Source organism: Primulina tabacum, chromosome 6, assembly GCF_025594145.1.
Source record: "Primulina tabacum isolate GXHZ01 chromosome 6, ASM2559414v2, whole genome shotgun sequence".
NCBI lineage: Eukaryota > Viridiplantae > Streptophyta > Magnoliopsida > Lamiales > Gesneriaceae > Primulina > Primulina tabacum.
The window spans coordinates 2984878-3012187 of record NC_134555.1 but is presented as its reverse complement, the minus strand read 5'-3'; the positions used below and the strand labels follow the sequence as shown (position 1 = coordinate 3012187).

The window sequence follows — 27310 nt, the reverse complement described above, 5'->3', positions numbered from 1 at the left end:
TCACAAATTTGATATTTCCTCATATCTACCGCTCTCTCCTCTTCCCCACAATAAAATTAATATTTTTATAAAATCATTAATACCGAAAATAAAAGAGCTAGGAAACCAAACCCTCGTCTCTTAGATCTCTCCCGCGCACACACGCTGCCTATTGAGTTGAAAAAAGGCAAAAACAAACGCGGAATTCGAGCGAAAATTTACATGCAATGGAGAAAAGATTGATGGAAGAGTTATTAGCAGGCAAAAATAGGGCAATCCAACTCCAAACCCTTCTGCATAATCCTGCTAAAGATGAAGGGTCGGTCTCAAGAGAAGAACTTGCCATGAAAATCTTGAGATCTTTCACTAATGGTATTTCGATCGCGAGTTCTTGCACCGCCGTCTTACCAGCTCAGATCGCCGCCGTTGACTGTGTTGGCGGCTCAGGCTCAGGCTCAGGCTCAGCTTGCTCCGGCGAGGGGAAGAAGAAAGTGGTCAAAGATAAGAGGGGTTGTTACAAGAGAAAGTGAGATTACTATGTCGTTTTATATATTTACAACTAATTGATATCTGTGAATTGATTACTTCAACATCAACAGTGATTTCACTAAATATTACCAAGTTGGTAATTTGAGGAAGATGGATTAAATATTACTACACACTATTTCTAGATGTCGATTGTGTCCTCCAGCACTTTGATTTCGTCATGAGCTAGTCTATCTTATGCAATATTCCGCCACTACTTGATTACTTAATTATATAAAAAAGGTGATTCTTTTTTTCCTGTTTTGATAAACTGAAACTTTTTAGTAGATTTTGGCCTAGTTCCAGTTGCAAGTATACAGATCTAAAAAGGAAAAAAGAATTCAATTTTTGCTTTATTGAGGAGTAATTTTAATTTTTAACTCTTTTGCTGTCATATTCTGCAAAACTGTATGTTTCAACAGTGATATACGAATGTTCATTTACTATGGGCGTGAAGGCTGGGAATAGGGTCAAATAATTCAGGTCTAAGAGTGCAAAATCAACATAATTTTTTTTGCAGGTGGTTTATATAGTGGCTGGATATATATTACACGATTGTGTACAAATGATTATGTTTACTCATTAGAAGATATGGCAGTCGTTATTCGTTGGAAAACATGCTCTACATGTAACTAGTTAAGAGCATCCAAGATTAATCGGATGGATTATCGATCCCCGGCCTTAAATGTCCTTAATTGTTTATAGTTTTATTAAAATTTTCATATGCCGTTGAAATTGGATTTTGCTTTTGTTTTTGAGCTCATAAATTGTGGGTTTGAAGAAGGACGTCCGATGCATGGATCAAAGTGTCCCCTACGGTAGAAGATGGATGTGCATGGAGGAAATATGGCCAAAAACATATCTTGAACTCCTACCATCCAAGGTAAATGAATTAAGTATATATTATATAATGTCTTATAATAATTAGCCCCCATAATTTTAAAGGGAAATGATCCCAAATTATATGTTCTTATAAAATAACTGGATGTTCCATGTAGAATCAGCATGATGGATGTGGGAACTATCAAACAAAGTGCTCTTACAAGAAAGAACATTCAAAATTTTTATTTTATTGAGTTTAGGTTGGCTGCCAATAGTTTCTTTTAAAAAAGTTTTAGAATGATATCAAAAAGAAAAAAAAAAATTGTGATTCTGAAGAAGCTAGAAATGAGTTTCTGATGTTTCGTTTTCAACTTCTAGACCTAGAAAATAGAAAAAGTGTGATAATAATATCCAAACATTAAACTATTTCATGGTGCATTGGGCTGGAAGGGTTTCAAATTCAAGATGTAAAAATCTATCCTATTTGTTTGAGCACTCTTGAAATCCATGGACAGTACAAGAAAAAACACCTTCAACAACGCACCTACGACAACGGTTTTTCACAAAAACCGTTGTCGTATGTTTTATAAAAACGGCTTTAGTGAAAACCGATGTCGTATAGCCTTTTTTTAAGCAAAAAACAATGGTTTTCTGAAAATCGTTCTCTTTTAGCGTTTTTTTGGGCTCAAAGACAACGGTTTTTTAAAAACTTGTTGATCAAATCCCTGATTTTACGCCAACTTGTTTATTAACTAATGTAATGGATTTCAAATTTCTAAATATATGTTCATCAATCTGACATTCTTCTCTCGATTTTTTTTCTCGAAGCCAAATCCGTTAATCCAAACGCTACCTCAACGATTCTTGCAGTCAACTTAAATCACATTGTTTCATAAAGTAATTTATTTTGAGCAAGTTTATTCCACATCTATACTAACCATTGGTAAATAAATTATGTAGAATTATATTCAAAACACCATGCTGGAAATTAAGTCATAATTAATGGTGTGATACCTATACTTCAATTTTGACAATGAATGACACTTGTAAGATATAACTTTGAAACACAGTTTGCTACGTGAATTCAAAGCAATAAATTTTGCCTTAAATTAATAATTAATAACTTTGGGGTGATATGCATTGCTTTTCACAAATTTTCTACAGTCTGAATCAACTTTCCTTGCATTGTAAGATCCTTCAAATGTAATTCATTGTCAATATATATATAAATGTTTTTCTAATAACCACGGGGTTGGATCTGTCTGTGTTTATGGTATACAGATGCTATTATAGATGCACACACAAGTATCAAGGCTGCAAAGCTAAAAAACAAGTCCAAAAAATCAAGGAGGATCCAATGTACCAAATTACGTACATCGATCATCACACTTGCACAGACACACAGATGATGCTTCCACAGCACATAGTCGAACCGGACCCGATTGAATCCAACCTACTCAGTTTCCAAAGAAGTATCCATTCCCTAAAACCCGCCAATGTTTCTTTGCTGAAACAAGAATTTGAAGTCGTAGACATGACACAAAGTGTCGATTTCCATTATGCAAAATCGTCTGTAAACACAAGCTCATGGCAAGTCATTATCAGGTCGGGGTCCAGTGGATGTAAGCAGGTATTGTCTCCACGAATACCAGTCCCTGGTGATGACCTAGAGGAAGAGGTTTCGGGGTTATATTCGTGTGCATCGATGAATAGTTTTCATGGGCTTGATATGGAAGTTGATCAGCTTGGTGACATAGACTTTGAGCAATGGTAAGATGTAAACTTTTGTCGTGTTTAATGCTATCCTTTGATAAAGTGACTGCATGTTCGACGCGATATTCATATGTTGTGTAATAATTTCATACAAGACTACAGTTTTATCGAATGGATGTATGTGAATGTGATAGAATATATGTGAATTTTGTTGTTGGAGATCAATTACAGCTTAATGGACTTGAATTGCATGTTAAATGGAAACGATGTAAGGGTAGATCACAAGTAGCTAGTGTTCATACGCTAGCTTTACAATAAAATCTACTTCCGACATGAATTAATCTTTTAGGAGTATAAGAAAAGTTTATCCTTGAGAGTTACTTTTTCATATATATGACGACAGGAATGTTTCGATCCCATTGGCAAATATTTTCATGGGATCTGGGCTTTGGAATTTTTCTGTCCGATTGAATATTAGGAAAATTACATGTTATTTAATTCAGTTCAAATCCTTTTGCTGGACTTTTGAACATGTATTTTTTATAAATTAAACATATCTGTATGTACGTTTTTATGTTTTTTTTTTTTTTTATTAATTTGAACATCGTCGACTCAGAGTTACCGGCGGACTGAACTAATGAACGTAGCTTCACGGTGAGAAGATGGTCATAGATTTGGTTCTTACAATGAGTAGTAGCTGCTTCACCCGTTTGCATAATAAAATAATCAAAACTAAATGTTTTGTGCAGTGTAACTATATATGAATCTAAAATTTCGAGTTGTATGTCACAAAAGGGCTAAATTTTTTTGTCCAGTATTTTACCATTTGAGTTTCGGTCCATTAATTTTTTGTTAAGAATGAGATTTGAACTTAACTCAACTCCAAAAGTTAGCTCAAGGGAGAGGATTGTCCAAGTCCATATATACAACTTTTGATGACTTAATTCCATCGATGTGAGACATTAAACACGTTTCATCATGCCCATGAATGAATAATTAGAACATGAAGTTTACAAAAAATTATCGCGTGGTCCATAGAGCAGTCCAACAATAATGGTGAGCATGGGCCAGAATCAGAGATCACGCCCATTTTTGTTATTGGATTGCCATATGGGCCACCCGATAATTTTTGTAAACTTCATGCTTTAGATGTTCATTCGTAAGGTAAGAAAGTGTGTTAAATATCCTACATCAGTTGGATAAAATCTATGAAAGTTGCATATATGGACAATCTTCCGACTTGTTTGGAGTTGAGTAAGATCCATGTATGGCCGGACCTTTTATGAGGCCAAGGAGGCCACCGCCTCAGGGTCCGGTCCTTGAGGGGTCCAACATATATATTTTGAGTTGATGACCTACTGAAATAATTTTTTTAGCCCAATATTAAAGAAAAAAAAGAGTACTTTGAATATTTTTTGTTTATAAGTGATCAAACTCGATCTTTTTTCTTTATGTACGATTTGAATAATTTAAACAATATCAATAGACTTTGGGGCATTTTGCAGAAATTAGCGAGTTAGTCTTTAACTAGCTTGATAAAGTAATGTATAGAATTTCAATAATTTTTTAAGATGCTACAGTGTTTGACAAAACGGAATGATTTATTCTTTAAATACTTATATTGCCTATAAGATTTTTTTAATTATCTTAGTAACAGTTGCATAAGCAGAAAGAAACTTATCGAAGTTGAAGTTAATAAACACTTATCTTCGATCAATAATGTCACAAAATATACTAAATTGATTGGTAATATTGTTGATTGACAAAAAAATGATTCGAAAACTGGATTATACAAATTTGATATATATTTTTCCTCTAAAATAACTAGACGATTATTATTTATATAAGTATTTCAAATATTTATTGACTTGTTTTTATATAATATATTGTTTCTTGTGTATTTAAGTATTATTTATTGTATTTATTATTTGCTAACTCAATTTTAGCATTATTTATACCAACAAGAAAACTCATTTTTAAATTTTTGTCTCAGGCCCTCGAACACAGGCACGGCGATCTGGATCCAAATCCCAATTTAATTAACACTTTTCAATTTTTGGTTTCGATACATTATATTTTTATATTTGGCTATTTTGGTCAATCTCTAAAGAAAGTACTAACTAGTAAATGACTGAAACTTATGTGGTTAACAAAAATTGGAAACTTCTTGATCTATGTAGAAAATTGACCAAAATAGCCTCATTTGAGAAAACAATGTACCAAACCAAAATTTGATAAGTTAGTAGATTAAAACCCAAAAATGAAAAAGTTAACGTAAAAAAAATATTATCCCTATATATCACCAAAAAAACAAACAGAAGTGATACCCCATGGATGGGCCCGCTACCCCTGGCCCATCCCAAGCCCAAATGAAAGACAAGCCCATCAAGAGCCCATGTATTCTCCTATAAATACCAGGTTTGATTGTCCATTTGGATGGATTCACTATATTGTTTTCAGCAACACCCTTAGCTGCTCCCCCCATATATCCTCAGTCACTGACTTGAGCGTCGGAGGGGCTACGCCAGGACACCCTCCTGGCCCCCTCCTAACGATCTTATTTGTGATTTCAGGCTCAGGGTAATTTCATAGCCTGCGTCTGGACTAGTGACATTTTCTGGAATCGGACCCTAAATTTCCCGTGGGTGATACCCCATGGATGGGCCTGCTACCCCTGGCCCATCCCAAGCCCAAATGAAAGACAAGCTCATCAAGGGCCCAGATATTCTCCTATAAATACCAGGTTTGATTGTCCATTTGGATGCATTCACTATATTGTTTTCAGCAACACCCTTAGCTGCTCCTCCCATATATCCTCAGTCACTGACTTGAGCGTCGGAGGGGCTACGCCAGGACACCCTCCTGGCCCCCTCCTAACGATCTTATTTGTGATTTCGGGCTCAGGGTAATTTCATAGCATGCGTCTGGACTAGTGACACTTTCTGAAATCGAACCCTAAATTTCCCGTGAATATCAAGAAGGGTCTATTAACCACGTTTGGCATTCGATCTTGGCTAAAAACACGATCCATTAATGGCGAAAATTATAACTAAGAATGAATTTATTAGACAAGAAAGCCATTTACCATTTATGGTATACTTAGGTCTTTTGATTTATGCAACACATGCACAACAAATATGATATTCTGTATGAAAAGATACATAATACCAGTCTAGTTTATATCTGAAAGAAGTCTATATCACTAGTTGATTAACCTCCGTATCGAGCCCATGCTGCGAACCAGTCATCGATGTACACGAATACAGCCCCGAAACCGCTTCTTCTAGGTCATCATAAGAGACCAATATTCTTGGAGACCATACCTGCTTAGATTCAATCGATTCTGGCTCGACGATTCCCGGCCACGGGCCCGATGATATCGAATGAGGGAAACAAACCATATGTTTGTCTTCCTCGGAGGAAGAAATCTTCACAGGGTTTGGGGAACTATAGAGGTGATTATTTGGTCCGAAACTGAGTAGATTTGATTCGGCAGGGTCTGATTCAAGGATGAGTTCAGGTGCAAGTTGAGTCGGTGTTGCTGTGCAGGTGTGATGACTGAAGTAAGTGGTTTGGTACAGAAGTGGTTCCTCTTTGATTTTCTGAACTTGTTTTGTGGCTTTGCATCCTTGATTCTTGTGTGTGCACCTATAATACCACCTGCATGTTCAACATAAACAGATTCAATTCCAGGATTTTGTGTTATATTTGTTCACACATGCACATATGTATTTTGGTGCGTTGGAAAAGCAATTCATTTTTATTCAATGTCTCTCTCCAAATCTTAAAAGAAAATCAGTCAGATGCATGTAAAAACCTTCATTTTTTTAATTTTTTTCCTATGAATATCCCTTAATTTAGTCCCATTTCTGATTTCTCTATCAATTTTAATATGTATCACATATATAGATTTCATAGTATATATTTATTATTTTGTTTACCACCACTCAAGTCCTATTAACTTCAAACTTTAAATCGGTGTACTACGTAGTACTATTTGAATATTTTAATTAATCTGTAAAAACTTAGAGGGTTGATTATTATGAGAAAGTGGAATGTTCAAACCATTACCTCGGATATTCACAGTTTAATATATCTTTCTGACCATATTTTCTCCATACACGGCCATCATCTGTTGTTGGAGATATCTCTGTCCATGAATCTGAGGTTCTTCTGCAGAGTTCAATGTTGAAAAAAAAAAGATTCGATATACGAAATTTAGCAAATACAATTTCAGCTCGTGAATTAAAAATTGCAATGGATAAATAATATCAATTAAAAAACTATATTATTTTTAATTTTAGTTTTAGTTTCTTTCATTCTTTTATTTTTTATTTTTTGTGATTTTCAAAGTAATAGTTTAAGTAGTCAACATTTAACATAATTCACATCCAATTAATCATCCACTAAACACAGTCAATAAATTAATAAGCAATCAATTGAGTTACTGAATTTGGCTCCACAAAACCTTATCTCCATGTACCATATTGCAAGTCTGGAAATGACCATATTCAACGAATATGAAGAGATACTTTTCCCAAGAAAAATAAAGTCAGCAAAGATAAACCCCAAACAAGACACAAACATGTGTTACACGTTTTTTAAAAGATATACTGATCAACTTTCTAGTACAATGATTCCTAATTTTGTGTTTAATGATGTATTGCAAATAAATCATATAAAGATGATAATTGAAAGAATTCGTGCATCAGATGTTAGGTTAGTACCCCAATCAGATATCCAAAAGTTCATGTCTGCGCAGAAGCATCCTTTTTTGTTTGCTTTATTGTCCATCAAGTAGCAGTACTAATTGCCAAAACAATCAAACTTAATGTAAGTGTACGTGTATTGTCCTATTAGATTAATTGATTTGAACTCTCCCTAGCTAGCCAGTAAACTGCTGTAAACAGTGAAAATATTTGAGTATATGTTGAGTTAATTTGTTCTTCATCATCAATATTCTTAATTGCAGCTTTGTGCAAGGAAAAAAATTAATCTTGACTAGTCTCATGTTCTAGTTTTTTTTTTTTTTAATTTATGATTTTTGTTCTTTTTCTATGATTCGTCCTAGTAATTATCATACATAATGGTAAAAAAAATTAAAAATAAATAATCAATCGGCACAAATAAAAATCATGTAATCTATATCAGAAGTATTATTGATAGAAATCTCACTTTCTTTTGTAGCAGCCCCTCCGATCTTTGACCCCCGTCTTCTTCTTCCTCCCACCCCCATCTCCTCCGGCGGCGGCGCCACCTCCAGCACAGTCAACGGAGGCGATCTGGGCTGAGGAGGATGTGCCTAAAGTGACCATTAAGAGACCCTCAGTCAAAGATGTCAAGATTTTCATGGCGAGCTGTTCTTGACCTGAATCTTCAGCGAGCTTATGCAGAAGGGTTTGGAGTTGGAATGCACTTTCTCTGCCTTTTATCAGCTCTTCCACCAATCTTTTCTTCATTGCATTGAAATTTTCACTCGAGTTTTCCATTCTGTTTTTTGAGATGAGATCTGAAGTGACGAAGGTTTTGCTTTTCCTATATTTATTTAGGGTTAATATATATATATATATATATATATATATATAACTATTAATGTTGTCCGAAAAGAGGGAAAATAAATGCAAATTCCAGCTATTGGATAGGGCCAAGTGTTGGTGTCGTCATCACGCTTGTGTCATCGGATGACGCGATCAATAATGCTTTCATTTTTCCAATTATCTTTTTGCAACTTGGAGATTATTTATTTTTACTAATGTGTCTAAATTTAATTCTCCTTGGGTCCCATTATCTAGTTTATTTTTTCGGATATTTCAAATATATAGTTAAATTTTTGTATTTAATAGGTATTTTTTTTACTGATATATTCGTGTTAATCATATATCAGAAAATGTGCAACCATATATTTAACGAATTAAATAAAGACAAAATATGAAATTTGTTTATAATTCTTGTTTTTCCTATATATTTTTTTTTAAATCAAGCAAACATATATATTTGGAAGATAGAATAGTTTCGATAGTGTGAACATAAGTGTGTTGGTAGATTTTCCAAACTCTTCAATGTTAAATATCTAAATTTATGATTATTTGAAGTTTTTTGCACTGAATTAAAATTTGAAAATCCAATATTTTAAGTTAATTGATAATTTATCAAGTCTTGTAGATTAATTAACGGGGCAACGGTCATATTTAAGACAAAAACTTGTGTGAGTTGTGAGACATGTCTCTTATTTGGGTCATTCATGAAAAAATATTATTTTTTTATGCTAAGAGTATTACTTTTGATTGTGAATATCGATAAGGTTGATCTGTCTCACAGATAAAGATTCGTGAGACCGTCTTACAAGAAATCTCCTCTATATTTAAAATATATTGAATGAAAAATGAGGGTAACAATTCAATATTAAAGAAAGTACACTAATTTTATATTTAAATAACTTCAAATTGTACCTTAAATGATCACATCATGCTCAGATGCAATCAATAAAAAATCTTATAGACAACAATAATTTTGAATCTGATTAACTTTGTCCAAACAAATTATTTTGTTTGGTCAACATACAACAGAATATGTCCAACTGTCGAATTAAATAACAGAATTCACTTAACCTTCGAATAATACTAATTAGACCATTAATATTTTGTCATTAATTTTTTGTTTTTTTCGACAACAATTATTGTGACATCTTCTTTGTTTTTTGTTTTTATAACAATTATTGTGACATCTTCAACTACATGCAAATTGCTTGCATCAATTTATTCCCAAGTTCTATGTGCAATGAACCAGAGTTTAATCCTTCGATATATTTTTATTTATATTGACTAATTATTAATGATAATATTATTAATAATGTATATATATAATATCGAATAATAATAAAAAAATATTTTTAAATGTTTAATAATATTATAATCGACAATATCTATTTATCTGGTCTTGCTGTGCTGCCCACTAATTGTGTCCACATTTTTGTCAATTTATGAGGTGACGCTCACCTATTGGGTACATAATATTTATACGATTTATCATATACAATAAGTAAATGTCACATCATTCCTAAACACAAAGATGAGCACGATTGGTGGACAACATATAAAAAATATCTATATATAAACATAATTTTTGTTATAAATAAGAAATAATTTCGCCAAAAAGTTACTATGAAAAGAATTATTTATTATTATTAATATATTCATTTATCATATTAAATATTTGAAATAAATAAGAAATAAATACATGTGAAACCTTTTATTTTTAAAAAAAATCAAAATTTTTTTTGATGTACCTTGAAAATATAACTACATATAGATGACTACTTTGGTTATATTATTCCATTTTATTTCGATTAAGGTTTTTAGTTTCTAATCTATATCATATTAAATAAAATATAATATTTCATGTAATATTACATTTTGTAACTTTTAAAAGAATGTTATCGTAAAATTTTGATGAGTAAGTTTTTTGTGAGATAGTTTCACGAATATAACATAAATTTTTGTCAATTTTAATACGTAGAAAGTACATAAATTGCTATTTTTATTCACGAATAACAAAAATGTTGACTTTTGAAAAATATATATTTATTTTTTAAAATTTTGGTAATTGTTCTCTCTCCCCAACAAATATATTTTCGACATGAAAATAAAAAATAAAAAAAATAATTGGCGAACTGCAGTCTCTAGGGTTTCAGTGTCATCGGGAGCCAGGCGGACGCTGCATTTGATTATCTAGTTTCTCAAGGTGTGACATCTTTTCCTATATTTATAAATCGAATATTTATCAAAATGAGAGATCTTTTGCTGAATTCGGTTTGCATGATTAATGTGGATTTACTTTAGGCTGGAGTTCAACAGATTTTAATTTGAAAAAGATTTGAAATGGGTGTTAATTTACTCATCCATGTTTACCTTAATTCATATGCGTCGAATTGGAATTGAAGTCTTCTCACGTGATATGGTTTTTATGATGTGGGGTTCCTGGATTCGTATATGGGAATTTCAGAATTATGTTATATTTTGAATCAATCTTTTGTTTTTCTTGCTTCTACCTGGAAGAATGTCTTTTAATCTTGTTTATATTGTTTGGAATGTTTGATAGAGCGTGAGAAATAATGGACAAGGAGCTGACTGAACTTTTTGAGGCGGTGAAGAGAGCCGCAGATGCGGCTGATAACTCGCCAGGGGAAGAAGATCGGTGCATTGGAGCTTTAAAGCAGCTCAAGAAATTCCCTGTCAATTATAAAGTTCTTGTTTCCACACAGGTGTTTTAAGTTTCCGCTTATCTTGATTTATTTCCCTTTTTCTCTCCTTTTCTCTTGTTGATTAATTGCTGTCTACCGTTGTATATACGAAATAACCGTTTTGCTAACTGTAACTTAAATTTTGGAGTCAAATAGCTTTGTTCGGCATGAAGTGAATGTGCTGGCTAATTGAATCTTTTCATGGTATGGATTTGTCAAGTATGCTGTCTTGACTATATTCGATTTTTTTATATTATTAACTAGCTGGAAACATATTCCTGAATGTGGATGTAATTCTTATGTTTGTCAGCCTTGTTTGTTAGCAATTAGGCTTTTGATCAACGCCCTCGATTTCATCAATGTTGAGTATTTAGGATTTGTTACCACATGTAGTGTGCTAAGAGGAGAATCTTTTAGATGGGCTGCTTATACAAAACTGGCCTCCTTACTTGGTATAGACCCTCCATTGTCCATTTTGTATACCACACCATCTCTCATGCTGCAATAGGTAAGAGAAACCAAAATTTTCTCTTTTTTTCCCATCAGTTATACCCCATTCTTTCTCTCCTTCGAAGTGGACTAATCAATTGCAAACCTCACCACCACTATCAAATTTCATCCCATGTTATCACCAGTTAGCTCCACATCTTGATTTCGCCTTCACTCTTCATCGGGCTCTGTAGGAATATTCAAGTGCGACTGATTAATATTCTTCATTATTTGAGAATTTAACCTTTCTTCACTCTGTTTGATCTTTTGGAAGCGTAAATGTTGAGATTATGCACAAGATAAACTGGTTAATAGAAAGGGGAAACTGGAGTGAGTTGAAAATTTGCAATCGGGTAACATTTGCCATATGGCCAAGATTTGTAGCTCTTCGGCTTTGAGAGATTCTCCAGCACAGCTGTTATTAAGATCCAGAGCCTTAAAATAAACTTGGTGAAATGACGAAAGATGATATGATAGAAAGGGTAACAATAGTTTCGATTTTTTTCCCTAATGCCCCGCATCACCAGAATAGTATGATGTGGGGCATTAGGGAAAAAAATCAAAACTATTTTATGCGTAGAGATACAAACAATCTAAATGATTTCTTGTGATGATTTGATGAGTAGGGATAAGATCCATGTATACCTTGATCAATAATATTATCGTCTCTCTTCCTCTTTCTCTACTTTTCTTTTCTCTAATTTCTGCTCTATTCCTCACCTGTAGGAGAAACGATAATATTATTGATCATGGCATATATCCCTCATTTCAAATCAATGTAATTTACAGGCCTTTTCATCTAGAAAAGACAAATGAAATTACATGGAAAATTATCCCTAATCGCAGGCTGCCAATGGTGATAGAGAAAAAATGCTTCAGACGTGTGGTTAAAGATGAGATCGACATGTTTAATGTGAAAATTTTGAGAGTTTTAATGGTTAAGTTTAATTGGTGAACTTAGCATTATTATGGTCAGAATAACATTTATATATACTATTTATAAATAGAACATTATTTTTGGACATCCTGATAAAGATTCAACATTTCATTTTTTTTATATTATCTTTTTTTAATTGTCATTTTTGTACTGCCGATTGTTTAATTTCGTTTAAACGCTTACATTTCAGGTAGGGAAACGTCTCCGCCAACTGACAAAGCATAAAAGTGATAAGATCAGGGTCTTGGCTTCTGATGTGGTTGAGATGTGGAAGAGCATAATTGTCGAGGAAACAATGAAAAAGAAGAATGGGAGTACTAGCTACGGGGATTCTGTTGGTGCTGAACCTGCCTCAAGTTCGGACACTAACGAGCACAAGAAATGTCAGAGGACAAACTCCATTAAGACTGAGCAAAAATCCACAGCTAAGAATGTGCACCTCTTAAAGTCAGAAACATCAACTATCCTTAAAAGTGAGAAAACTGACGTCGTGACAACAAAGAAAGAATCTGGAGAACACAGAACGGTTAACATGAAAGTTAAAGAGAAGGCTAGTTTTGAATTGCGAGTACCGGCATCGGATCCTATTGGACCGCCAAAACTAACTTCTCTTGTTTACTGTAAAGATTCACTGCGAGACAAAATCCGAGAAATTATTGCAGAAGCACTGTGCAAAGTGTCTATTGAGGTTGACGATGATTTAAGAGAACAAGCAAATATCTGTGACCCTTTCCGAGTCGCTGTTTTAGTTGAGAGCGCAATGTTCGAGAAATGGGGCAAATCGAATGGTGCCCAAAAGTTCAAATACAGATCCATTATTTTCAACATCAAGGATCCCAACAACCCTGATTTCCGTAGAAAACTCTTGCTTGGGGATATTGAGCCTTATGCCATTCCTGATTTGACAGCAGAGGAAATGGCCAGTGATGAAAGGCAAATTCAGAATGAGAAAATCAAAGAAAAAGCATTGTTTAACAGTGAGCTTGGAGGGCCTCCGAAGGCGAGCACTAACGAGTTTACTTGCAGTAGATGTAAGAAGAAGGAGACTACTTACTATCAGCTGCAAACTCGGAGTGCTGATGAGCCCATGACCACATTCGTAACATGCGTAAACTGCAATAAGCGCTGGAAGTTTTGATGTAGACAGTAGAAATACAGGGAATCGAATAAGCGCTGTAGGGGCTTGTTTGCACCAGGCGTTCTGGTCTCCAATCTCCCTTGGTTCATTTTTTTACCTACTACTATATAGGATAAAAAATGATTTGTGTAGAAGTTATGATAATATCTTCAGTCTTGGATGTTTGATCTTACTATTTCTTTACAACTCAAATCCAGCTGTATGTTTGGAAATTTATATGAATGTACTCAAATTCTTGCAAGTTAATCGACGGATTATTTTCTGCATAAAGCGTCTATAAATTTGTTTTTTGTCGCTTTCAAACTCAGATTCCGAGTTCAAGCCAACTAGAATTCTCTCAAATGAAATTTGAATCTGGGTCGAAAAGTTCAAACTAAGTTGAATTTACCTCAAATTAAAGCTCAAAATCAAACTTGTGAGTTGATTTAATTCAGTTACCAAATACGTTATTCTTCTCCTCTGATTCTCAAATTATCAAACAAAAAATCATTTAAACTCAAAATCAGCTTCAAATATACCCAAAAATGCCTGCATTCATTTCAAGGCCAAACCAAATGATAAGAAAATATATTGGAAAAATTTACAAACCAGCTCAACTCGTGTTCAATCCTGAATCTGAATGAAAGGGACGAATAATCCATTTCGAGCCAATATAATGTTAATACCCTTAGGACATAGTGACGAACTCTATAATTGGTTTTGCTGTACCAATATTATGTGCCCTATATACGAAAAGCACTTTTTTGTTAGGCTAAGATACAAGCTCTACAGAAGAGCTCCAGAATGAAAGGTAAAATAAAGGAACAAAACGGATGTGAAAAACTGTAAAATAGCTAGTTAGCTACTGAGTGTCATTTCTTTCCAGCTTTTCGATCTCTTCCCGACGTTTTCTTTCTGCTTCTTGAAGTTCCCTTACAGCATCCTCCTCATCCTCCATTTCATCACGATCTTCAAACTCCTTAGTTGCTGCCATAGCTCTGACAACAGGATCTCGTAGTTCAGAAATCAAACCGCCACCAATCCGATACTCTTCTTCATCCCCGATCAAAAACAGCCGTTGATCAGGTCCGCTTGCCATGGGAATATCCACTGCCAGTAACTTCATATCATACTGCCAATAGGTAGCAATAGAAATTATTGTAGGAGTTTGTACATACCCAACAGAAGTCAACTCTAAAAACTCTATTAATTGAGAATCGATGCAAATCTGATGCTTGGAGGCATTTGAAAGTAAACTAGAATAGCACACCCATTTGATTTGAATGTACATAAACACAACAAAGTTCACGATTTATTTGGACATAGATGTGCATATTAAATTCACAAGACTGGAAATGAATGGTAAAACCTGTAGACTACAAGTACATTGCATTATAATTTCCAAACATATGCCACACCAAAATGGAAGGGGCAGGGGTATTTTTCTTTATTTGCTAAAATCAGCACTGCATGCAAGATTAAGAAAGCCGGTGCAAACAGTTTTTCCAAGATAAGAGAAGTTCAATTCATAATTTTAAGCCATCTGCAAAGTATCATCTCTCTTCTCCTTTAATATGTCAATTGTCTGATGTCCAATTCAAATCATTTGATGTTGAGCCTTCACCGTAACGCAGCAGACGAATAAAAGTGATTGTGGCCCTGTCTGTATACTGATTTGTCATCATGCTATGGTCGCTGGAAAGGTGTAATGTATATACAGGTTCAACACGAGGAAACAAATAAATGTATGTGCCACTAGACAGTTGAAGTCATATTCTCCCAAATCTACCATAGCAAAACCATAAAAACACGTCATTAGATTATGAACACTATAAAAGTTATTCCCTTTATCATCAATGGAATAATTAACCAATTCCAGCACTAAATTGCAACATAAAGTAAGGTTGGACAATGCCTACAAACGTTGGAAACCCGAGATCAGAGCTCACCGTGAATGCACAATAGCCGATGAAAGAGCTAGAAATTCATACTTTGCCATGCCTTCAGAAAACCCAATAAACATATTAGCAATCCCAGACAAGACCCAACACAGCAAAATGCACACCACCAGCCCACCAGCACCCAGTATCACCAAATAATTTCTCTTCCAAAATGCCTCCATTTGAAGCCTCCCCGCCTCCCTATAGCGTGTAAACGCCTTCGTAACAGTTGCCCCAGGGTTTCTCATTTTTTCCGCAATTTTTTTAGAGCCTGTCTCATAATTCTTAGATGAAAAGTACGTAGACCCCAAATTACTTCTGTTCAGCAAAAATCTGACATATGGGTCCAGATTCCCGTGCAATTTCGAAACATTGGGTGCCGATGAAGCGGACTTCGATGCAAAGTGATGAAAATACCTGAAAACAAATCTTGATGATGAAGAATTCTCCATTTTCTTTCTCTTTTGTTTCTGCTTGAAATTTTCCAACAGGATTAGATTAGATTCACGGACATCACAAACTCGGAGTATGATCGATTGACTTGCTGGAAGAAAATTAATCAAACCGCTTCTTACGAAGTCTGCAAGACCATTTATATAGAGCCTACTAACCCCAGTGGAGTGAAATTAAAATTACTTCCGTTAATTGAGAATATCATTTTTTAAAATAAATAATTGATTAAAATTATAAAACAAAATACCATCTATATATAGAGCCGCGCACAGAACAATATTATTAGAACAATATTATAATAAATTTACGATTAAAGTAATTTAGTTGAATTAAAAATATTTGAATCAATTAAGTTCAAATATATAAACTTTAACTGTTCGTGGAGTCCATTTAAAAAATATAAGAGATTTTGCACATAACCAATATATTTTTAGAACAAAAAACGTTGATTTGGTTTGCGTACAAATGTTTTCAATCAAAGTTGAACCATACGTTTCCTTTGTGATTTAACACAAAAATTCATATGTCTTACAGGTCAATTTTGTGAGACGAGCACGATGGTCGATCTCCAAACGAATCTAATATGGAGTGGGTTATTCTGTAAATTTTATAGATGGGCATTCGTTTTTATGGAAACAATGAAAAAAGCAATAATATATAATTTATTATATGAGAATTAGGGATGATAATGAGTCGTTTTGAATCATGATTTTGTATCTTTCGTTATCATCTTCATTTATTATATTCATTTTCATCTAATTTTGATATGGTATTCAATTTCATATTCGTCCTCATACCCATCAGATGATCGAATATTCATATCATACTCGTATATCTTATTATCATTTATAATTGTATTTTTTTTTTCAAATTTGAATTAAGTAGAATAAGCTATAAATATTTATTTCCAATTTCAAAAGTTTTGGTCAAATCTATTCTATTTTATTAAAGTTGAGGACATGATAGTAACCACTTAAGAAAGACACCAATTTTTTCTTTCAACTTTACTCTTATATGATACTAAATTATAATTTTGTTTCTTGTTTTTTTTAATTAAATTTCAACTTTATTAACTAGTTATATATTAATGATGCTATAGATTTACGAATTGACTAATCAATAGTGGATGATAATATTGAAAGTCTAAACCCAATATAAAACACATGATAGTTAATAAAATATTTTTTTTATCAATTTTTTCCCTGAAAAAACCATATATCTCAAGAAATACTGAATGATCTTATCAATACACAAATATATAACTCGTCATAATTTCAATCACGATCGTATTCATCAATGTAGGAACTGAGTTCAAGCGTTCCTTTTCCCTTTTCATCAATGAATTTATAATTCATAAAATAAATTTCTACACGAATAAACTAAAACATGGAGAATAAAACATTAATAATCTTGGAGTAGGTCTCTTGTGAGATAGGTCAACCCTACCGATATTAACAATAAAAGTAATATTCTTAGCATAAAAAGTAATATTTTTTCATGGATGACCTAAGTAAGATATCCGTCTCACAAAATACGACCCGTGAGACCGTCTCATATAAGTTTTTGTCACAATCTTGTTCTCGCCCTCCATTTTCTGCTCAATTGCGATTTGGGACCAAATTGGATTTATGATAGTACCGTTTTCTCTCAGTATCACTTACGGTCTAACCCTACGTGATTTATATAATAAAATGTTTACTTTAATCGCTAAGTATTTCAATAATGGTGAACTCAGGTTATGTTGACTCGTCCGTAGTCTACGTTCCTTGTACGTTAACAATGATACGAAATAGTATACGTGCTATGCGATAGTTTAATATATCTATACATCATTTTTTTGCAGTACTTTTTGTTTAAGAAGTCACGATTTATTTGTGGGGACCCGGACGCTAATTCATTCCTTAATCGTCTTTAGGAATATTTCAAACAATTATAATAAACAGGGTCTAATTTTTTTTTTAAAATACAAAGCGAAACGTAATGTAATTCAATTCAAATTACATATTAAACATAAATATATAAATCTTGTATTATCTACAAGAAATTCAACTAGATTCGACTATATCTCAGTGCTGAATCCTAAGTTGCTTCGAAGCCCGGATCTCCACGCTATCTAGTCCAGCCTCTTTCTCTTTTTGACCCTGATCCTATCCCACCTGTTGCCATGCATACATACAAACAAGACAACAGCCGGATAACTCCGGTGAGAATTACATTCTCAGTATAAATCATGTATACATACAATCATAAAAACAATATAAAAGCATATACCAGATATGTCTAACATGTATTCAAATCAGAATATAAATCCATATCAAGAATAAATCCTATTCTAAACATGTACCATCATCAGGAACATAACTCATCATGTACCATATTCAGGAACATAATCAACATAAATCAATATAACTGTCAATTAGACTCATGACTCCACATTTAAGACTAGACTCAATCCTAGTCTAGGGATCCCGGTTTCCAGAAGTTGGCATTCCCATATCGATCAACAGTAATAGAAAAGACTCCAGTTCTATCCACGTCGATAGGGTATCGATTACCAGTAATAGAAGAAGCTCTGATTCTATCCACATCGATATAGTATCGATCACCAGTAATAGAAGAAACTCCGATTCTATCCACATCGATATGATATCGATCACCAGTAATAGAAGAGTTACGATTCTATCCACATCAATACAGTACCGATCACCAGTAATAAAAGAAGCCACATTTCTATCCACATCGATAGCCAATCATCCGGTGACAGACTTTGGCACTATCGCCAATACACTATCTTGTGACATCGTGCAATGTGCCCGTGGTGATCCCGCCACTATCAGGCGCTTCTGTCATAAGATTACTCGTCTAATACCTGCTATCTATCAATTAAGAGAGCAAGTATATCAATCAAATCAATACAATAAGGTAAAGTATGTGATTTAGGGAAACTCGAGCCAAACCTCACTCGAGTTGTGCAATCCCAACTCAACATCAATTTATACATTTATCTTTTCGGTCCGACGAAGACGAAGTATCGAAGTCAACTCTGTCCATACCCAATCTGATAATGACAATCGCATAGATACAATATCAGTATATAACTCAGTTCAAAACCTGTTCTGATTAATACTCAAATCAAAACATAATCTGATCAATGCCAATCGACATATGATACCACAATACCATCTCAACCAATACCGAGTCTGATCAATATCAATTTACGGATGTTTCGACGGCATAACAATACAGTCTCGATAACCCCGTCAATCTCAACATCACAGATACAATACCAGAACTCATAATCCATATCGGTGTAACTCATAATTTCAATAACAATACAAATCTGATATCGAATCTCAATTAATCAATTCCAAAAATCATAACAATTACATAATCAGTATGTTCTTTGATCTGTCTTCGATTATACGATGTCCACTGTATCAGAAACACCATATATGATTCCTATTCAATTCTAACAACATCATAATTTCAAACCGTACCTAAATGTAACAAAACTTACGTCCAGTTGTAGCCTGCGTTGATAGGAACTCGGTACTGAAGTCGGATTCAAAAACAGACGGACGGATTTTGCACAATCGCAAAAGAAATATCAATTCTCCCAGCGTTTCCCTTCGGATTCCTTTTGCTCAATTATTCTGAATTGCAACATATATACATATATATATATATACACGTTGCACCTCAAAAGACAAGTGGTGTCGTGCATGTCCTGCACGTTGCGCGCATATGCGCGAACAGAGTCGCGCATATGCGCCGGTTGTTCAGACCAGCATTTCGTCTTCTCGCGCATATGCGCCAATCACTTCTGCGCATATGCGCCGAACATTCTGCCCATCACGTGCATGTGCGCCATCTACGTCGCGCATATGCGCCGAACTCTCTGGAATTCTCCCTTGGCTTCTCGCATGGCTCGCGCATATGCGCGCCTTCTGCCGCGCATGTGCGCCGAACTCTCTGGACGTTCCGCGCATGTGCGCGTATTGAGGTCGCGCATGTGCGCCCAACTCTCTGGACCTCTCGCGCATATGCGCGAATCTAAGTCGCGCATGGTTCTGTCTTCCTCGCGCATGTGCGTCCATACATGTCGCGCATGTGCGCGGGGACCCTTCTTGCACAAAATTTCAAATCTTCTTTCGGCTCTCCCGTTCTGATCTTTTCTGTCTATAATCATATCAATTAATCAATAAATCATTTCAGATTAATCTCGGATTACATTAATTAAAATCTCGGGACTTACATTTCTCCCCCTCTAAGATATGATTTCGTCCTCGAAATCACAGGCAATCAAATCAGATAAAGAAGAAATGTATAATAGAGGTTACTTCAGAAAATTTATTCTATAAAATCATTCTGAAATCTCAATCTCATATCAGATTATGTCTCTTTTAATGCCCTGCTAACTTTACCGTATTTCCAACAACAGAATAGTCTTCATTCTGAATTTTCATGCTTTCACGCATCCCTGATTTCAATTTGAAGAAGAATTCAAGAAGTATAATATCATCATACTACTTAAGATCATTCTGATAAAATCAATTGCAAATACTGGCTATACAACATCCGTATATACCAATCAATAGCTCTTAAGAACTCAATCTCGGCTTCAAATACCAACAGTCATCACCTGACGTTGGCATATTTCATATCAATTTCCGAGCTATCCTCATTTGTTTCTGAATCAGTTTCATTTTCTTTATCAGCTCTTGGATACCGTCAAATTCAATCTCAGGCATCACCGCAATATTATCCCCATACGAAGGAAATCGCAGTTCTCACTGTACAATGTCTCGTCTGTAGCTATCTCAATACTCGTTTGATAGCTATCATTATACAATAATTCATAAAGTGACAAGACATCAAGTCACTAGTGCTAAAATCCAGCACTACAGTTCCTGGATATCCTCTAGTATCTAGATAGTTCGCTCTGACTATCCGTCAATCTATAAACCATAGATGAAAAATCATGCTATACATTCTGCCAAAAGTATAAAATCAATCAAAAATCACGGTATGATATAATTGACTCTGGCATTCACTACAATCTGACCCCCTTTTCTGACATACCTCTCCGTCGTCTTGTCATATCTGTACGTCATCCTGTACAATATACATATGCAAATTTGAACAATCGTTCAATCATAACCACATCCTAGTACATTCTTGGCACGATGTCGGTAAGTCTATCACCAGATCCATAGAATTGTACTCCTATTTCTATTCAGGAATCAATAATCTGTATATTCAATCTTCTGGTTTCTATCTTCCTGTCCCCATCTGTCAGCGATTTAGACATTTCAATACAAATTCTGACATAACTGATTTCATTTGTTTACATCAAAACTGTCCGTTCGTATTATCACACATTTCTTGTTACTAGAATAATACGGAATCTACTACTATGTGCCTCTGACAATACCTGTCATTTCAAATTCGAAATATCTGACACAAACAAATTAGCTAATTATATAAAATAAAGCATTACCTACCTGGTATTCTGATTGACATACTGTTCTGACTATCGAAATCAAGTTCTGAACAATCTGATCAAACTTCGGAACTGCTGTAATTTTCAACATCAGCTCTGAGCCGGCTTGAATGTTCTGAAATTCTGTCATTTTTAATGTCGTTTTCAGCCACTGATCATTGTCTCAACTGTGCTACAATCAATCAATATACTATCTTCAGATATCACAGACTCTGAATGCAATCTGTTGCAATCTGAATTCATAGCCGAACAATTCTGTATACAACAATCTCAGTTCCCAAATATTCAATACAAATTTCAACTGTTCGATTCAATCAATCATACGCTGCGAATATATCAAAATATCATAGATAAAATGAGCATAAAGTCATCAGAACACTTCAAAACACAGGATTTATCAACCCATACACAGAACTGAAGTATTTCCCAGAGGAACACATAATCAAATGTAACTCTAACTCTCAGGCAATAAATCTTCTAACTGACATTTCAGTTCTTTCAATTCAATCAATATCATTCTGTACAGAAGTCTAAAATGAAATTCATACCTGATACCCAATCAAGGCTGAAGTCGCTCTCTCGGATATAAGACAAACCCGGATTTCATCTGGAACGACTATAGCAACTCTCCTGCTACTGACAAATCATTTCCAGATAGGCTCAACTTCAGTAATCAACTGAATACATAAGAATTACTCCATTCTTTTCGATAATCATCGAATCATACATAATACGGATATCAAGGAATTCAAAATCGAGAATCCTTACCGTATATCATTCGTTTATCGGCCATTTCAGGTCCGAATCTTACCATCTCCTGGCAAGAATCTATAACAACTCTGTACTTGTTCGATATATCGATATCAATCATGTAGTCAGAATCAGATAACACAAGTACAATACAATCTAATTCAATCTCATTCTCTTTTTACTGTAGTACACAATATATCCCATAATTCACTGATATCAATTCCTTTCCCCAAAAGGTACAAGGATCAATACTACAGTAATACAGACCCAGCAGGTACAACATATATCAATACAACTCAGTCAAAGATAATCGTAGAGAATGCATTAGTATATATCAATACATATGCAACATAATCATAAAAGATTATTACCTGCCACTATATCATCACATGTGTCCTGGGTCTGTTCCTCGATCACTGTCACCAGATGATTCTGCTCCCTGAAATCTTCGGGAACCTCTCTGTGGACAGACTTTACCAAAGTGTCCTTGCTGTTTACAGATATTGCACCTACCAGTCACTCCCTGGCACTGCTCCATGGGATGTCTCCCTCCGCAAGTCCTGCAATAAACTCCAGTATAACTCGGGCTAGAACCACTGGAGCTAGATGAACCGCTCCCTAACTTCTTGAACTGTTTCTTTCGAGCTTTCAGCAAATCTTGCTTCTCACTCGTATTGCCACTATCCAATCGGAGAGGGAATTGTTGTGTCTGAGGTTGCATTGCACACAACCTTTCTTGTTGTCTAATCAGATTCGCCTCAGCTCTTTTCGCTTTATTCAAAGTATCAGCAAAATGGTAAGGTCGCTGCATATTTATCAATGCAACTATCTCTGAATTCAATCCTTTGATGAACTTGCTCAGCTACAGCTTCATCATTCCCAGCTATCTGAGGAACAAAACGCAGTAGAGTAGAGAATTTAGCAACATATTCTTCAATATTCAGTTGGCCTTGTCTCAAATTCTCAAACTCTGCTCTCTTGTCCTCTCGGTACGATCCTGAGAAGAATCTTCGATAAAATTCAGCTTTAAAGACTTCCCACGTAATCACCGTACCCCGCTGTTCTAATACTCTTTTGGTTGTAATCCACCAACTCCTAGCGACTTCCCGTAGTTGATTTCCAACCAGTTTAACTCTGCAATCATCTGTAAAACCAAGAAATTCAACTAACGTTTCTATGTCCTCTAGCCAATTCTCACAATCGACTGGCGCCTCAATACCCCTCAGAATTGGCGGTTGCAATGACTGAAACTTCTTCATCTGTGTTTCCATCAAAGTTTATGTCTCATCCATCTGATCAATCGAAGTACTACCCAATTCTCGAATTCTTCTTGGAGGTATATCTGATTACCACAAGGGTTAGTATCACATGAGATAAATCAATCTCAGTCCCTTTCTGATCAGCTTACCTTCTGATCAAGAATTGGTTCTGATTTATTTTCAAATCAGACATATTACCAAATCAACTCAGGTATTCAGGTAACATGTATTTAAAAGCAGTAAACATAATATCATGCTAGCATACACAATGTAAGTCAACATTATAAGTAAATCACATGCTAGCAATCACATGCAGGAAAGAAACTCAATCTACCCCGCTCACTCTCTTCTATCTCAATCTCAGGAACCTACAGTTCTAGAACCTACTGTTCTGGAACCTAATGCTCTGATACCACCTGTTGTGGGGACCCGGACGCTAATTCATTCCTTAATCGTCTTTAGGAATATTTCAAATAATTATAATAAACAGGATCTAATTTTTTTTAAAAATACAAAGCGGAAACGTAATGTAATTCAATTCAAATTACATATTAAACATAAATATACAAATCTTGTATTATCTACAAGAAATTCAACTAGATTCGACTATATCTCAGTGCTGAATCCTAAGTTGCTTCGAAGCCCGGATCTCTACGCTATCTAGTCCAGCCTCTTTCTCTTTTTGACCCTGATCATATCCCACCTGTTGCCATGCACACATACAAACAAGACAACAGCCGGATAACTCCGGTGAGAATTACATTCTCAGTATAAATCATGTATACATGCAATCATAAAACAATATAAAAGCATATAACAGATATGTCTAACATGTATTCAAATCAGAATATAAATCCATATCAAGAATAAATCCTATTCTAAACATGTATCATCATCAGGAACATAACTCATCATGTACCATATTCAGGAACATAATCAACATAAATCAATATAACTGTCAATTAGACTCATGACTCCACATTTAAGACTAGACTCAATCCTAGTCTAGGAATCCCGGTTTCCAGAAGTTGGCATTCCCATATCGACCAACAGTAATAGAAAAGACTCCAGTTCTATCCACGTCGATAGGGTATCGATCATCAGTAATAGAAGAAGCTCTGATTCTATCCACATCGATATAGTATCGATCACCAGTAATAGAAGAAACTCCGATTCTATCCACATCGATATGATATCGATCACCAGTAATAGAAGAGTTACGATTCTATCCACATCGATACAGTACCGATCACCAGTAATAAAGAAGCCACATTTCTATCCACATCGATAGCCAATCATCCGGTGACAGACTTTGGCACTATCGCCAATACACTATCTTGTGACATCGTGCAATGTGCCCGTGGTGATCCCGCCACTATCAGGCGCTTCTGTCACAAGATTACTCGTCTAATACCTGCTATCTATCAATCAAGAGAGCAAGTATATCAATCAAATCAATACAATAAGGTAAAGTATGTGATTTAGGAAAACTCGAGCCAAACCTCACTCGAGTTGTGCAATCACAACTCAACATTAATTTATACCTTTATCTTCTCGGTCCAACGAAGACGAAGTATCGAAGTCAACTCTGTCCATACGCAATCTGATAATGACAATCGCATAGATACAATATCAGTATATAACTCAGTTCAAAACCTGTTCTGATTAATACTCAAATCAAAACATAATCTGATCAATGCCAATCGACATATGATACCACAATACCATCTCAACCAATACCGAGTCTGATCAATATCAATTTACGGATGTTTCGACGGCATAACAATACAGTCTCGATAACCCCGTCAATCTCAACATCACAGATACAATACCAGAACTCATAATCGATATCGGTGTAACTCATAATTTCAATAACAATACAAATCTGATATCGAATCTCAATTAATCAATTTCAAAAATCATAACAATTACATAACCAGTCTGTTCTTTAATCTGTCTTCGATTATACGATATCCACTGTATCAGAAACACCATATATGATTCCTATTCAATTCTTACAACATCATAATTTCAACCGTATCTAAACGTAACAAAACTTACGTCCAGTTGTAGTCTGCGTTGATAGGAACTCGGTACTGAAGTCGGATTCAAAAACAGACGGACGGATTTTGCACAATCGCAAAAGAAATATCAATTCTCCCAGCGTTTCCTTTCGGATTCCTTTTGCTCAATTATTCTGAATTGCAACACACACACATATATATATATATATATACATATATATATATATATACACACACGTTGCACCTCAAAAGACAAGTGGCGTCGTGCATGTCCTGCACGTTGCGCGCATATGCGCCGGTTGTTCGGACCAGCATTTCGTCTTCTCGCGCATATGCGCCAATCACTTCCGCGCATATGCGCCGAACATTCTGCCCATCACGCGCATGTGCGCCATCTACGTCGCGCATATGCGCCGAACTCTCTGGAATTCTCCCTTGGCTTCTCGCATGGCTCGCGCATATGCGCGCCTTCTGCCGCGCATGTGCGCCGAACTCTCTGGACGTTCCGCGCATGTGCGCGTATTGAGGTCGCGCATGTGCGCCCAACTCTCTGGACCTCTCGCGCGGCATGTGCGCACATGGTTCTGTCTTCCTCGCGCATGTGCGCTTATACATGTCGCGCATGTGCGCGGGGACCCTCTTGCACAAAATGTCAAATCTTCTTTCGGCTCTCCCGGTCTGATCTTTTCTGTCTATAATCATATCAATTAATCAATAAATCATTTCAGATTAATCTCGGATTACAGTAATTAAAATCTCGGGCCTTACATTATTACTTTTCACTTTAAGTATGAATTAGATTGACCGATCTCAGAAAAAAAATATACATGAAATCGTCTCACAAACGAGATACTCTTTATTTATTTATCCATAATTTTTATATGTAAAATTAATAATTAAATCAAATCATAACTAATATTTTCGAAAATATCATACATTAACAAACATATCCCATATATAATTAAATATATGCAGACACAATAATGTATTCGTTTATCATATTAAATATTAAAAATTCAAAATGAATAGAAAATAAATGCGAATGTTTTTAAATTTATTTTTTAAAATTCAAATTTGAATTTGATGTCATTTGAAAATATAAACTACATTTAAATATCTACATGAGTTATATCATTTGATTTATTTTAGTTATAGTTTCGAGTTTTGTGTTACTTTTATATATTTAGTTATCATTACTCTCTATTATATTATATATTTTTATATAATATTAAGTTTTTCAATTTTTAAAAGTAGTGTCGTCGTGAATTTTAATATATTGATTATTTTAAAATTATTATTATTATTATTATGTATTTTAACTAAAATTTCAATATAAATATTTTTTTAAATGCTGTAAAAATAATTTAAATTTTAATCAAAATTTATTCATCTAACAAAAATTTGAATTTTTGAAAAATATTTATTTATTGTTTAAAAATTTTATAGACAAAAAATATATGATTTTTTAGATAAATAGTCTCACTCATCCAAAATAAATAAATCAATTTAACAATATAATATTGTTATCCTCATTTAAACGTTATCTATATAAACAATTTT

The 27310-nt window shown here is 34.6% G+C and overlaps 3 protein-coding genes and 2 long non-coding RNA genes across 6 annotated transcripts; 3 read left to right on the top strand and 2 right to left on the bottom strand.

The window, feature by feature from the left end:
• Positions 1-28: 28 nt before the first annotated feature.
• LOC142548736 (WRKY DNA-binding transcription factor 70-like) lies at positions 29-3233 on the top strand. Of its 2 annotated transcripts, none has more exons than XM_075657232.1 (3): positions 29-505; positions 1289-1387; positions 2608-3233. In XM_075657232.1, the coding sequence occupies exons 1-3, from the start codon at positions 207-209 to the stop codon at positions 3098-3100; spliced, it is 891 nt and encodes a 296-aa protein (XP_075513347.1). In that variant the 5' UTR covers positions 29-206; the 3' UTR covers positions 3101-3233. The 2 variants fall into 2 exon arrangements, with proteins under 2 accessions (XP_075513347.1, XP_075513346.1); XM_075657231.1 differs by having other exon boundaries at positions 31-505; positions 1286-1387.
• A 2863-nt stretch (positions 3234-6096) lies between these two features.
• LOC142548734 (WRKY DNA-binding transcription factor 70-like) lies at positions 6097-8573 on the bottom strand. The gene is made up of 3 exons (XM_075657230.1): positions 8215-8573; positions 7111-7212; positions 6097-6699 (listed from the first exon to the last, which is right to left on the bottom strand). Exons 1-3 carry the CDS (start codon positions 8526-8528, stop codon positions 6234-6236), a joined length of 882 nt encoding a protein of 293 aa, XP_075513345.1. The 5' UTR covers positions 8529-8573; the 3' UTR covers positions 6097-6233.
• LOC142548735 (uncharacterized) lies at positions 7409-8073 on the top strand. The gene is made up of 2 exons (XR_012820994.1): positions 7409-7876; positions 7929-8073. It is a non-coding gene; the product is annotated as an uncharacterized LOC142548735 (long non-coding RNA).
• Positions 8574-10676: 2103 nt separating the features above from the next.
• Positions 10677-14034, top strand: LOC142548733 (transcription elongation factor TFIIS-like). The gene is made up of 3 exons (XM_075657229.1): positions 10677-10781; positions 11137-11299; positions 12895-14034. The coding sequence occupies exons 2-3, from the start codon at positions 11150-11152 to the stop codon at positions 13840-13842; spliced, it is 1098 nt and encodes a 365-aa protein (XP_075513344.1). The 5' UTR covers positions 10677-10781; positions 11137-11149; the 3' UTR covers positions 13843-14034.
• Positions 14035-14439: 405 nt separating this feature from the next.
• LOC142548732 (uncharacterized) lies at positions 14440-15907 on the bottom strand. Its single transcript, XR_012820993.1, has 2 exons — positions 15771-15907; positions 14440-15606 (listed from the first exon to the last, which is right to left on the bottom strand). It is a non-coding gene; the product is annotated as an uncharacterized LOC142548732 (long non-coding RNA).
• Between the last annotated feature and the right edge of the window lie 11403 nt (positions 15908-27310).

Coding starts and splice junctions, on each gene's coding strand:
- LOC142548736 (XM_075657231.1), top strand. CDS start 207: ATGGAGAAAAGATTGATGGAAGAGTTATTAGCAGGCAAAAATAGGGCA. Junction 506..1,285: donor AGGGGTTGTTACAAGAGAAA/GTGAGATTACTA, acceptor GTGGGTTTGAAG/AAGGACGTCCGATGCATGGA. Junction 1,388..2,607: donor TTGAACTCCTACCATCCAAG/GTAAATGAATTA, acceptor TATGGTATACAG/ATGCTATTATAGATGCACAC.
- LOC142548734 (XM_075657230.1), bottom strand. CDS start 8,528: ATGGAAAACTCGAGTGAAAATTTCAATGCAATGAAGAAAAGATTGGTG. Junction 7,213..8,214: donor AGGGGCTGCTACAAAAGAAA/GTGAGATTTCTA, acceptor TGAACTCTGCAG/AAGAACCTCAGATTCATGGA. Junction 6,700..7,110: donor TTAAACTGTGAATATCCGAG/GTAATGGTTTGA, acceptor TTGAACATGCAG/GTGGTATTATAGGTGCACAC.
- LOC142548733 (XM_075657229.1), top strand. CDS start 11,150: ATGGACAAGGAGCTGACTGAACTTTTTGAGGCGGTGAAGAGAGCCGCA. Junction 11,300..12,894: donor AAGTTCTTGTTTCCACACAG/GTGTTTTAAGTT, acceptor CTTACATTTCAG/GTAGGGAAACGTCTCCGCCA.